This window comes from Setaria italica, chromosome III, assembly GCF_000263155.2.
Source record: "Setaria italica strain Yugu1 chromosome III, Setaria_italica_v2.0, whole genome shotgun sequence".
NCBI classification, from domain to species: domain Eukaryota; kingdom Viridiplantae; phylum Streptophyta; class Magnoliopsida; order Poales; family Poaceae; genus Setaria; species Setaria italica.
In genome coordinates this window covers 41,305,119-41,319,079 of record NC_028452.1, presented here as the reverse complement: position 1 = coordinate 41,319,079, position 13,961 = coordinate 41,305,119, and the positions used below count along the sequence as shown (strand labels likewise).

The 13,961-nt window shown below is 49.5% G+C and overlaps 2 protein-coding genes across 2 annotated transcripts; both read left to right on the top strand.

Moving 5' to 3' along the window:
* The first annotated feature begins 38 nt into the window (after positions 1 to 38).
* On the top strand, positions 39 to 5,354 carry LOC101780106 (importin subunit beta-1). The gene is made up of 3 exons (XM_004962652.3): positions 39 to 220; positions 1,667 to 4,093; positions 4,190 to 5,354. Exons 2-3 carry the CDS (start codon positions 1,674 to 1,676, stop codon positions 4,386 to 4,388), a joined length of 2,619 nt encoding a protein of 872 aa, XP_004962709.1. The 5' UTR covers positions 39 to 220; positions 1,667 to 1,673; the 3' UTR covers positions 4,389 to 5,354.
* Positions 5,355 to 5,919: 565 nt separating this feature from the next.
* On the top strand, positions 5,920 to 6,911 carry LOC101779705 (osmotin-like protein). Its single transcript, XM_004962651.3, has one exon. The coding sequence runs from the start codon at positions 6,029 to 6,031 to the stop codon at positions 6,707 to 6,709; it is 681 nt and encodes a 226-aa protein (XP_004962708.1). The 5' UTR covers positions 5,920 to 6,028; the 3' UTR covers positions 6,710 to 6,911.
* The last annotated feature ends 7,050 nt before the right edge of the window (positions 6,912 to 13,961 follow it).

Here is a 13,961-nt window from a genome sequence, read left to right as displayed (position 1 = left end):
TTTTCTTTTCCCGCATTATTTGATTTCCTCCCCTCCTCTACCCTCTCCCTCCTCTCCCTCTCCGCCGCCGCCGCCGCCGCCTCCACCTCCCTCCCTCCACGCGCCGCCGATCGGGTCCGCGGCCGCGCGTCCCCTCCCCGCTCCCGCCGCGGGGAACCGAAGGCTCCTCCCGCTCCGGCCCGCCCGCACGCCTCGGGGTCGTCTCCGCGCGCCCAGCGACGTAAGTGCCCGGGTCAAAACCCTAGGCCCCCCCCCCCCCCCCCCCGTCGGAACCTGCGGGCCGCTGATCCACCCTACCGGAACTCCCCCCCCGTCCCGGGTCTTAACTCGCGGGGGGGTCCTGGCATCTGAACAAACATGATGGGGAGGTGGGGAAAGGGGTAGAGGGCTCGCTTCGCATGCGATACGCCCGGGGGTTCTTTCCCCGAGAAGTCCTAAGGTCAGTTTTATTTGAGTTGGTGGCCCCTCTCTGTTTGGGAGTCCATCTTTTATTTGGGGGTTTTTATTCCTGGCGAGGAGTGGGCTGTGCTGGGCGTCGATGAATCTGGTGCGCACGTGTTGTCTTCGCGTAGGTTTGTTGTTTCTAGTGTAAACGACTCATGAGCATGCTATCTCTAGTGTTGCGTTGCCGTTCTGTGAACTAGCTATAACGTGTAGCTTCTAATTTAGCTCCTGTTAGTGTTGCCTTCTTGGTGAAAGCTAAAGCGTGCTACTAAAAATTGAACAGGGACCAGTTATGTCCTGCCTCGTAGATCAATTTTAGTTTTGGTAGTTCCTGGTAAGCTGTAACTGCAACTGCTAATCTGTTGTGGGCCAATTTTACTGCAACCAATTAGTTACACAAGGCGTTCTTACTTGCTTGCTGGGTAACTCTAGCTTCAGTGACTTCTAGTTTGGATTCTAGTGTTGCCTTCTTATGTGAAAGTCGAAGCACACTACTAAAAAATTGAGCAGGGACCAGTTATGTCCTGCCTCCTATATTGACCTGAGTTTGCTGCTAATCTGTTGTAGGTCAATTTTAGTGCAACCAGTTAGTTACACATGTTTTTCCTTGCTTGCTGGATAACTTTAGCTTCAATGATTTCTACTTTTCACAGTTACTGTTTTAGATAGGAGGCTAGGAAGTTGATGCTTGGTAGCAATTGGAGTGTCAGCTATTATATGCTGGGGCGAACTGAATATGATTCATGCTCTTATAATTTTTGTAAATGTTATGCTGCTACTTTACATATGACCTTGTGCACAAGTAGGGGTTACATGTCCACTGATGACTGGGTCATTCTTGTTCATATGGCATCTTGGTTCCTAGTTAGACCCTTGTATATTGTCTCGACATGATTTATCTCTCCATCTTGTGGATTTTCGTACTGATGAACTATCATTTTCGTGATTGGTATTATACAAGCATACCATTTTTGTTCCTCTTTTTAACTGTTTAACACTAATACATCTGGTACTGATAACTCTCTCCATTTGCTTTTTTTTTTCTAACTTTACATTGTATAGCAATTTAGAGTGTCTTGTTTGGCTGTTCAAAGAGCAGTTTGGTTTGCCTTGCTAGGCTTTACAATAAGGATCAATTTATTATAGTCTAATTTTTATTGAAGGGAGCAATTTTTCTTTGCTCATGCATATATCTGATTCCTCACTGTTTTGTTATTCACAGAGTCAATATGTCACTCGATGTTACGCAAGTTCTCTTAAGCGCGCAATCTGCTGATGGCGCCATTAGGAAGCATGCTGAAGAAAGCCTCAAGCAGTTCCAGGAGCAAAATCTTCCAGGATTCTTGCTCTCCCTCTCAACTGAGTTGGCCAATGAAGAGAAACCTGAGGAGAGCCGAAGGTTGGCTGGGTTGATTCTTAAGAATGCACTGGATGCAAAGGAGCAACACAGGAAGAGTGAGCTTTTCCAGAGATGGCTGGCACTGGATGCTGGTGCCAAGGCGCAAATTAAAGGATTGTTGCTGCAAACTCTTACATCTCCTGTTGCTAGTGCCAGATCTACTGCTTCTCAAGTTATCGCCAAGGTTGCTGGTATTGAGATTCCGCAGAAGCAATGGCCTGAGCTTATAGGATCATTGCTCTCAAACATACATCAGGTCCAGCCAAACGTCAAGCAAGCAACGCTTGAGACGCTTGGCTATTTATGTGAGGAAGTTTCCCCAGAGGCTGTCGACCAAGACCAAGTCAACAAGATCCTTACAGCTGTTGTTCAGGGTATGAATGCTTCTGAGGCGAACTCTGATGTGAGGCTTGCAGCTACACGGGCATTGTATAATGCATTGGGCTTTGCTCAGGTTAACTTCTCGAACGACATGGAGCGTGACTACATTATGAGAGTTGTTTGTGAAGCAACTCAGTCTCCGGAAGTGAAGATAAGGCAGGCTGCCTTTGAGTGTTTGGTGGCTATCTCATCTACTTATTATGATAAGCTGGCCACCTATATGCAGGACATATTTAATATCACTGCAAAGGCTGTGAGGGGAGATGAGGAGTCAGTTGCACTTCAGGCTATTGAGTTTTGGAGTTCCATATGTGATGAGGAAATTGACATTCTGGATGAGTACAGTAGTGAATTTACAGCTGATTCTGATGTTCCTTGCTACTATTTTATCAAGCAGGCTCTTCCTGCCTTGGTACCGATGTTGTTGGAGACTCTTCTGAAGCAGGAGGAAGACCAGGACTTGGATGAAGGTGCTTGGAATCTTGCAATGGCTGGGGGAACTTGTTTGGGCCTGGTGGCAAGGACTGTTGGAGATGATATTGTTCCTCTAGTGATGCCTTTTGTGGAGGAGAACATAACCAAGGCTGAGTGGAGGCAAAGAGAGGCTGCAACATATGCTTTTGGCTCTATCTTGGAAGGCCCATCAGCTGATAAACTGGCTCCTCTTGTAAATGTTGCATTGAACTTCATGCTGTCCGCATTGATGAAGGATCCAAGTAACCATGTTAAGGACACAACTGCTTGGACTCTTGGAAGGATCTTCGAGTTTCTTCATGGCTCAGCGCTTGAAACTCCTCCAATCATTACGGCCGAGAACTGTCAGCAAATACTTACTGTGCTGCTTCACAGCATGAAGGATGTGCCAAATGTGGCTGAGAAGGCATGTGGAGCCCTCTATTTCCTTGCTCAAGGCTATGTTGATGCTGGATCTGCGTCGCCATTATCCCCTTTCTTTCAAGATATTGTTCAGAACCTTCTTATGGTTACTCACAGGGAGGATGCTGGAGAGTCCAGGCTGCGCACGGCAGCTTATGAGACTCTAAATGAAGTTGTCAGGTGCTCCACTGAGGAGACAGCCCCTATTGTTATGCAGTTGGTACCTGTCATCATGATGGAACTGCATCAGACTCTTGAAGCCGAAAAGTTGTCAACTGATGAGAGGGAGAAGAGGAGCGAACTGCAGGGCCTCCTTTGTGGCTGCCTGCAGGTCATTATCCAAAAGTTGGGAGGGATGGAGTCAACCAAGTACTCTTTCTTGCAGTATGCAGATCAGATGATGGATCTATTTTTGAGAGTTTTCGCTTGTAGGAACGCCACAGTGCATGAGGAGGCTATGCTTGCTATTGGTGCATTGGCATATGCAGCTGGCGCAAACTTTGCAAAGTACATGCCACAGTTTTATCAGTATTTGGAGATGGGACTTCAAAACTTCGAGGAGTACCAGGTATGTGCCATTACCGTGGGTGTTGTGGGTGACTTGTGTAGGGCACTTGAAGACAAAATTTTGCCCTTCTGCGACGGTATCATGACCCAGCTCTTGAAGGACCTATCCAGTAACCAGTTGCACAGATCTGTAAAGCCACCGATATTTTCATGCTTTGGGGATATTGCACTGGCAATTGGGGAAAACTTCGAGAAGTATCTGATCTATGCCATGCCAATGCTGCAAAGCGCAGCTGATCTATCAGCACATACTACTGCTACTGATGACGAAATGCTTGACTACACCAACCAGCTTAGGAATGGCATCTTGGAAGCCTACTCTGGTATTCTTCAGGGATTCAAGAGCTCACCTAAGACACAACTTCTGATGCCGTATGCCCCACATATTCTTCAGTTCCTTGACGCTCTGTACAATGGCAAGGATATGTAAGTCCTTGAAACTACATTATGTTTTTCTAATTCATTATTTGAGTAAAATAAGTTTGTTGACCTAATTCATTATGATAATTGTATTCTTACCAGGGATGATACTGTGATGAAAACTGCAATTGGTGTCTTGGGAGATCTGGCCGACACATTGGGCGTTCATGCTGGCCCTTTGATCAATCAATCCTCCTCGAGCAAGGCGTTTTTGGAGGAATGCTTGGCATCAGATGATCCTCAGGTGAAAGAATCAGCTGATTGGGCAAGTATAGCAATCACCCGTGCAGTTTCCGGTTGATGTCACAAGGAGTCTCGAGTCTGCACTTGCATCCATCCACATGTCATCATGTCTGGGTCGTCGGTTGCATCATGTCCAGACCTGCTCTTTGGAGAAGTCCAACATCCTTGCAGCAGAGTCAGAGGGTCCTCACTAACTCATGCATCAGTACATGTGTCAGCCCGTCCTTTTCGCCCCCACGAGAAAAGAGGGTTCAAGTTGGCCGCCTGCTAACTTTTTCAAAGGGCATCTGCCGCCTTCATTTCTTATTGGAGGTGAGATGAGTGTCGCCTGACATGCTGACAGTCTCCTCGGCATGGCACGCCTATGGTCTGTGGCCTATCATTTTCCCCTGCATTCATCTCATGCATCGAACTCTGGTCGGATGGTCACTCGGGACAAAAGGCCCAGTTGCTTGCTGCTGCTCCAGTAAGCAGAGCAGCAGGCACGAGCGAATTGTCACAGGATTATTTTGTATTGTTCAGGGCGGTCAAGTCCATTATGTCAAGACATACCCTCCCTGCTGGTTGCTATTAGCTTGTTTTTTTCTCCTAGCATTCTTTTCCCCTTTGTCCACTTGCATTGTCTTGCATTTCATTCTTGGTCCTGTTTTGTAAGAGTTCTTTTTTTCTGGGCAAAACTTGTGTCCTGTCCGGTCTGGAACCGCACGCTGTTTGTACAAGTGCAGTCCCTGCGTGCATATCAGTTTATTTCCAGGTCATGGGAGCAGCTTTTTTCAGTTTTGTTTTTGGTTATCTACATGCTGCTCCATTTGGGTTTATCTGAAGCCAGGCTGGTGAAGAAACATAGTTATACTAGAGTGGTTTTTGCGGGGGGCAGAGGCAGTTGGTCGGAGTTGGATTTGGTTTATGAATTGTATACTATGATGGTGTGGGGCTCTGCTTCCTGCTACCCAACAACGTGTCATATCAATTTGTTGAGCATATGAGAATATCATGATGCAATGTGATATGGTCTTTCGATTTACCTTGGGCACCTTGCCAGCATGTGCGTGTACACGTGCCGACATGAACGATTCCTGAGTTATGTAGACAAGGCTCTCCTTACTGCCAAGGAGTGCCTGTTATCACCTGATGACTGGCGACTGGCGATGCCTGAGTTATGTAGACACGATGGTATCTACTATCTAGGGCGTTCTCCTCTGCAAGTCTGCGTAGTGCACGTTCGGCATTAACAAAGCTTAAAACCAACGAAAATTCCTTTGGTTCAGCCTATACCATTCTAAATACTTGTACTGTTTGTGTAAATGCTAAGTTTGTGGAACATAGAGTTTTGTGGTGGGGTATAAGTTGACGCTTTGCTCCTCTTCGCTTTATCTTTGCCATGTCGCCAAGTTGCCTCCTGCTATGCACCTCTTCGCTTTTTTTCTCTCCTTTTGACCAACACTCAGTCCTCACTCATCACTCCTGCACATCGACACAGCCACGTGTATAATTGCAGCACATCTTTAACGCAAACGTAGCACCGCGGCTTTTATACATTTTATTTTAGAACATTAAAGCCTTAGTATTAAAGATCTCTCCAATTAGCAAGGACGTCGTGACATCACTAAGCTCGCCTATAAAAACCACCCAAACCCGTCTCGTGTATCGTCACTGATCACAACACGATCAGCTAGCGACCCAGCTTTGGCAAAGACCATGGCCAGCGCCCTCGCCTTCGTTATTGTCCTCGCCGCCAGCACCTGCGCCTCGACGGCGACGACGCTGACCATCCACAACCTCTGCCCGCACCCGGTGTGGCCGCTGGTGACCCCGAACTCGGGCCTCCCCTCCATCTCCGACAACACGGCGCGCCTGGACACCAACGCGCTCCTCTCCCTCTCCTTCCCGGCCACCTTCTGGGCCGGCCGCGTCGCCGCGCGCACGGGCTGCGACGCAGCGGCGTCGGGGTGCTGGACGGGCGCCGCGCCCCCCGCCACCGTCGTGCAGGTCACCGTCCACGACGGCGGCAGCAGCCAGGACCGGGCCGCCTACAGCGTCAGCCTCGTGGACGGCTTCAACGTCCCCACGGTGGTCACCCCGCACGCCGCTGCCGGCGGGCAGTGCCCGGCCCTCGGCTGCGCCGTCGACCTCAACTGCGACTGCCCGCCCGCCCAGCGCGCCGCCGACGGCGTCGCGTGCCGCGGCCCGCCGGGGTACTTCAAGAGCCGGTGCCCGCTCACCAGGACCACGCCCACCGACGTCGAGCCCGTCCCGCAGAGCTGCCGCGCGCCTGGGGAGATCAAGATCGTCTTCTGCCAGACGACCATCGTCACTGGCGGCGCCGCCGCCGCAGACGCCGAGGCGATGGTCATCCGCTCCGTCGTCGCCGACAGCTAGATCTGGCGGGGGTCCCGCTCGATTGGCCTAGATCGCTTCGTGGATTTGTTGCTGTCATGAACGAATCCTTTTGTTCATGTGTTTAGTGGAGGGCTTTAGCTTTGGCTTCGACGCGTGTGCTCTTTCCGGTGTCTGTAGAAATCTGCCCTGAAGCAAAATAATAATGCAAGTTCTAAATCTAAATATCAGTCTTTTGTCTTTACATGCATAATTTTTCACATTATTTAGGTGAACTACATTATGTTATGCATGCTACATCTCAAGCCTGTTTTTTTACATTCGGGCTAACAAGGTCATAGAAAGAGAACAATTATTGGCCATTCTCTCACTTTGGCAGCTCTTATCCTAATGTATCAGATAATATATTCTTTATCTTTTAACCGCAAGATCAATAGCACAAACGATCGCGTGAATTATGAACAAACGTAATTGTTAATGTTCAAAAAATCGAATTTATTATCATTGCTTTAGAAACATAATGTTTGACTGGAAAATATGGACCTCAGAGAATAATATTCCATGGTCGAGTTTGCCGAGTAGTTTGGCTAGTAGTACAATGGGCGGCCTCTTATACTCTTATATCATGATCGTGTCTCTACCGACTTCAAGCCCTAGAGTGTCTTTGGCCTTTGGCACAATTTCCAGCTTTGTCAAAAGTTGACAAGCTAATGATGACGACACATCAGTTCTGTAATTTCTACGACTTTTGCTTTAACGCTTTTTTCCCGCCAGAAGCAAAGCATATGCCTGCCTAAAGGTTATACGGCATAAGCGCTTTTCACTGTCCTCAAGCACATTGAGATCCATGCACCTCCTCATGCCTATATAGCCTGTGCACAGTAGATTTTGGATGCCCCAGTTTCAGTTTGACTCATCTGAATTTTGCACAAGTCTAGCCCCTACAAACCAACCAAGCAAGCGTTCGGTCCTATGATCAACATGATGAATCAAATATTAGCCTTACATCAAGAGGTACGGACCGGACCGCGTAATTTGTATTATCTGAGATACAGTATAATTCATTTGTTGAACCTCTGGCTTTCAAAAAAAATGTAAACCAACATGAAAGAGATTTGTCTACTACTCATCCATCCCAAATTATAAGTCATTCCAAGAATCTTGGAGAGTCAAAATATCTCAGGTTTGACCAAATTTATGATAATATAATAATATTTATGATGTCATCTAAGTATCATTAGATTCTTCATCAATTATATTTTCATAGTATACCTATTTGATGTCATAAATCTTTATAATTTTCTCTATAATTTTGGTCAAACTTTAGATGCTTTGACTCTCCAAGATTTTTGGAATGACTTACAATTTGGGATGGGGGGAGTATATTAGAAAGAACACGTGGCTACCACATATTGAGATGACTACATGACCAATCGCGTACTTAGAGCAACTCCAAGAGTTTTCAAAAGAATTCCTCCCCAAAACTATGTATTGGAGGCTCTTCCAAAAAGTTTTTTCCCAAAAAATATATCAGCAGATCGCTAATAACTAGCCCACAATATTTCAAAACAGACCACGTCATCGTAATTGGGCCTAATCCGGCACCTCCTGCTGTTGGGGGGAAATATTAACGACCTCCTTATGCCCCTTAAAATAACAATCATGAAGGTCTAGGTCCACCTGCGGTAATGATGATTACCGCCGACTCGGCATGGGCAAGGAGCATCCCACTCCGTCTCACCCGACCCAAGGCCCCGGGGTTGGACATGCCCGACCCCTCGCTGGCAAAACTCCGCCTCGCCCGACCCACGGTCCCAGGGTCGGGTACGCTCGACCCCTCGTCGCAAGGCTCCGCCTCGCCCGACCTTGGGCGTAGGGGGTCGAACTCATCCGGGCCCACAAGACAAGGGTCCGCCTCGGGCGCAGACCGGCAGACGAGGGCACGGGTCTCATGGGCCCCCCACCAATCTTGCCATAAATACGCCACGGCTCTGGCACGCAGAAAGGCGCCTGCGCCCCTCGACGTGACCCACCACAAGTACCTGGGCGAAACACCATAGCCACGACCGCACAGGCTACAGTGGCCGCGGCTCCCCCTAATTCGCCATAAGGCACTCATTGCATGCGTCGCCCGGCACGGGAAGGAGCGCCGCCCGTTCTCGTGCTCGGCCTATCCGGCGACAGGGACGCGACGTCCGTGTTCCACGGGCGGTAAGCAAGACTACAGGGGTCAGCCGTCTCCCCCAACACGCACGGTTATGGCGGCCGGACATCATCATCATGCTCGGCGGCAGCGATCACCCAAAGGATCGGCAACAGGATCCGACGACAGCCGCCTTCCTCCGGAGGCCGCGCTGACAGGAGCCGAAGGCCGGAGCAGGAGGCGGCGATCCGGGGACTTGGTCCTTCTCCTTGTATTTTACTTTACTTAGCTTATCTCTTTTACTTCTCCACAGACCCGGCTCACCTGTAACCCTGAGCCCTCCTTGCGCTATAAAAGGAGAACCAGGGGCCCCGAGACCAGGAGGACTCTCAAGCCAACATTACCCACACACTCACCTCACGAGCATCAGTGCACACCCAAGAGACTTGGGACCGGCTCCCTCTCTTGCCTGTTTGTAACCCCTACTACAGACCTTGTGTGAGTAACATGAGCAGCTCCTCATACTGGACGTAGGGCTTTCCTTGCCCAAACCAGTCTAACCCTGTGTCCTCTCACGCCACCATCCGAGGCCTTACGCGCATAAAGGAAATTTACTAGTCGTAGTCTTGATCCGCTAATCGTGACAATGACACCTGCTCTCTCCCCGTCTCATTCTTTCTTCTTCTTCCTCCAGCCGAAGAAGAACCGAAAATTGGATGAATGACTTGAGCCGTTGGTCGTGGCCGATCGGCGCTAGAGTGCACGCTCATGTCACCACCAGCGTATGGCCTCACCCTGCACGCACCAACCAGCATTCGCATCACCTGCAGCCCCGCACCTCACCCCTCTCTGCTCCGCGCCCCCAGCTAGACCAACCCCTTTTCTTCCTCCTCCACACTCCCTCCCCTCAATTGCTAGACCAACTGAGCTCCACTTGCCGGCGCCATCCACCACGCTCTGACCTCCTCCCACCGAGTTCCAATAACCCTGATCCCCCCTCCACCCTAGCCGCCGCCACCACCTCCGAGCTCCCCATCGTTGCCGGTGAAATTCGCCACCGTGGTGAAGCTCATCTCGATTCCTCGCAGCCACAGCACCCCCCTCGAGCTCGCGTACCCGTGAAAGTGCATTTGGCCCCCTAAGTGGGTTTTGGTGTTTATGGCATGTATGGTTAGGGAACTAATAATTTTATGAAGTGATTAGCAGGTTTTAATTCTAAAGAAGTGCAAATGTTATGAAAGGAATCTGCTTCAAGAGTAATGGTGTTGAGCTCAAAAGAAGACTTTTCTATAATTTCTAATTTTGAATTTGAGTGTAGAAACGCTGTACTATTAAGGGGGACGCGGACGGATAACTTGAAGATGCTAAAGTACTCAATTGAGATGCTAACCACCCATTCAGAGACACAACTCACTCACTTGCATACTTTGTTTTCTCACATTTTCTATAACTGTTGGAAGTTCCAACAGGGGTCAGAAGTTCCGACACTGACTGGAAACTTCCGACCGGGGGTGCTCAGCCGTTTTTATCTGGCAGTATTGGAAGTTCCGACACTATATCGGAAGTTTCTTGAAACTTTCAAGGAGAAACTCTCAGCTGTTTTAATTTAACTTCGTCGAAAGTTTTGACCCTATGTCGGAAGTTCCGACAAGCACATAAATGTACCGTAATGGCTAGTTTTTGGGGCTCGGGCATAAATACCCCCTCAGCCCCCCCCCCCATTCATTGCTGCTGAACAACTCGAGCTAAAACAGCCTCCAAGCGTTGAATACTCCTCACCTACTCCCCTTTGAGCTAAATCCTTGAGAGTTTGAGCTAGGGATTGGGTGAGAGCAAGGTTAAAGGTGTGAATCTTGAGGATTTGAGTGTGAGGTCCAACAAATTCATCTCAAGAGCACTCCAAGCATCTTCGACCATCGATTCGTGTTTGTTACTCTTGAAGCTTGCTTCTAGATGGCTAGGCGTTGTCCGTTTGAGCGTCCTCTTTGTGTGGTGCGCCTGGGAACGTTTGTATTACCCATCCTTCATGGATTCATAGTAAGTGACTCAATCCTCCTTTGTGGTCGATTGAGGGAGGTAAAGGGTTAGTAAGGACCCGGCTCTTTGTGAGCTCCTCAGCGGAGACGTAGCTTCCTATGTGGAAGTGAACTTCGGTAAACAAATCCTTGTCTCTTGTGCTTATTGTGTTCTTCGTGTTCATATTGACCTAGAAGCTTGATTTAAGCCGATCTATAAATTTGTGTAGTTCCTTGCATATCTATCAATTGTAGTAGTCTCTACACTTCTTTTGTAATCTTTTGATTCAAACAGAATTGGCAGATTCAGATTTTATTTTGAATTTCATTCAGCTCACTTTCTACTGTCGGAAGTTCCGACCCTGTACCGGAAGTTCCGACCAATCAGAAGTTTTTGGTCCGAAGTTCCGGCACAGTGTCGGAAGTTCCGACATATCTAATACATCTGCAAAGTTTTTCAGGAAAAATTTGAAGTGAGCCTATTCACCCCCCCTCCAGGCATCACAAGATCCTTTCAACCCATTTTACTTCTCACCGGCCGTGCTCATCCTATAGGCAAGGCGCTCGCCGGTGAGCTCCCCGTTTTTCCTTCCTCCACCGCCTGTCGTCACATCCATCTGCGTTCGACACGCTGACGGCCAAGGACGCGGGGCACAGGCGCCCATGGCGGCAGCCCTAGGGCGCGGGGCAACGGTGCACTCCGGCGGCGGCCCAGGGAAGAGAGCGCGGCGGTCGGGGACACGCGGCACGAGCGCTTTTGGCGGCAGCCCTAGGGCGCGGGGTAGCTGCACGGCAGCCCGAGGGCGTGGGACAGCGGCATGTGGGCAAGTGCAGGGGCCCAGTGGCTAGGCCCCACGGGCGGGGCGACGACGGTAGGGACCAGCAGCCGCCGCGTGGAGCTCCAGCTGGGGTCGGGGCAGCACGGCCACGGCTGCGGCCACCACCTCACGCGGGCTCCAGTGCAACCATCCTCGAGCCCCCGAAGGAAGCTCTCGCAGCGGCTGGCAAGCGTCAGAGGAAAGGAAGAACTAGGAAGAGGGTGGGGTCCGGAAGCCTCTCTCGCGCGCGGGAAGGGGCCGATAGGGGGAGGAAGGACGTCGCGCAAATATGCACGGTGATGGGCTCTGTTTTAGCATCGCGAATAGCTTGGGGAAGTTTTGGGGAGCTATTGGAGTTCTTTTTTTTCTCTCCCTAAGAATACAGATTCTTTTGGAGTTACTCTTATACACTCATATACAACTCACGTGCGCTTTACCTATCCTGGGCAGGCCGCTTGTAAGCTACTCCCTCCTTCCCTCCCAAATTAATATTCATTTTAGCTTTACTGCATAACTAGATATAATCTAGAAAAGTTAAAATAAATATTAATTTGGTACGGAGGAAATAACAAAGAACCGAGGCCCATGAGTGTGCGTTGAAACTTCTGGCAACCAAGTAAAAGGGACCTTAGAAACCCGGTCCAACTTGGCCCAGCACGACAAATGGAATCAGCCGAACCTGGCCCGTTGAGGAGGTCTGCTCGGCCGGATTGTCATGACATGGATATGGATTTACTGTAACTTGTAAAATGATCCTGCGTTGCTATGGTAAAAAATTAATTGTATTTTTTAAATTAATAATATTTTTATTTTCACACTAAATTTTTTTCTACTTATTGGATCTCTACACATTTAATAGAAAATCAAAAGAATTTTGACTTAATTATTTCCTTCAACTCAAATACCATTAAATTAAAATATTTTTTTATTCAAGCGAGAGAGTTAAATCAACCTCCGATGGTCACCGACGGAGGGTTCTTTAGTCTCGGTGGGTAATATCAACCGGGACTAAAAAACCCTTTAGTCCTGATTGTAAAGGCTAGTGGCCCTCGGGAATCTAGTGGGGCGTTTGTCCCGGTTGCAACTATTAACCGGCACTAAAGGGGACCTTTAGTCCCGATTGGTGTTTTTAACATGGACAAAACGCCTCCCCCCCACACGCAATGCGCGCGTCCCATTTTCTCTCCTCCCTCTCCTTAATTCCAACGCCGAGTTCTCCTGTCCTTAATTCCAACGCCCACAGGCCTCCTCTCCTCCTTCCTCCGGTCACCACCTTCTCTCCTCCCTCTCCTTCTCCTCCGCCAGATCCAGCCGGCCCCACTCCCTCTCCCCCCGCCGAGGCAGGCTGCAGGCGCAGGTCGGGCGGTGCGGCCGGGCAGGCAGTCAGGGCCGAGGCTGAGGCTGGGGCACCTTACGACTAAAGCCCTCTAACAAGTGGGCAAGTGGGATCCACTTGTCAGGACGGATGAAAAATAAGAGCCAGCTTTAATACGATTAAGGAAGATGGTAATGACGTGCGCGTTCCGCTGCGTACGTGTGTTTGTCGTAGACCTTGAGATTACTGAATGCCATAGCTTTTTTTCAGATACGTACCAGGCCATAAGAAAGAACAAGTCGAACATCACTTTCTGCTGTCGCGAGGATGCCAAGAAAAGAACAAGTAGCGCTGGCTGGTATCCAATCACGGCGGTGGACCAACAATCAGTGACGCCGATATGCTCCTCTGGCCTAGCTCGTGCCTGCTGGGGCTGCGGCGTCGTGTGCCGTGCAGTGAGCTTTACTCCCGTGTCAATGGTGTTCTGAGTGTCCTAGTCGGGAGGGAGGGAGGGAGGGAGAAGCAGCAGGCCGCGCTCGACCAGGTTGCTTTTGCATAGCTAATATTAACAAAGAACCAAGGTCCATTGGCAACAACCACCCAAAGGGCAGGAAATCCGGCGCAACTCGGCAGAGAACAGCAAGAGCCTAGTCAGCACCTCCCGAGGCCTGTCAGGAGAGTCCGTCACGAAATAAAGAGGAAATGGGGCATATGATTGTGCACCCATGTCATGATGCGGATGTGGCTTTTAAGAAAGATGATGATACACACCAGTCCTGGGTCATGATGATACATGCGAGAGCTTACAAAGTAGTCCTGTACATGTGTGTTGTTCTTCGGGAAGCAGTGTACGTGCCCATCGTAGATTTCGTTCCCTCCTAGTCTATTTGTTTGTTTATACATTACCGGCCAAGCCATATGAAAGAAAAGAACATGCGGCTGCCGCGATTGTACATCCTGATCGTTGGCCTCCAATCCTACGGCTGTGGACCATTCATCTCCG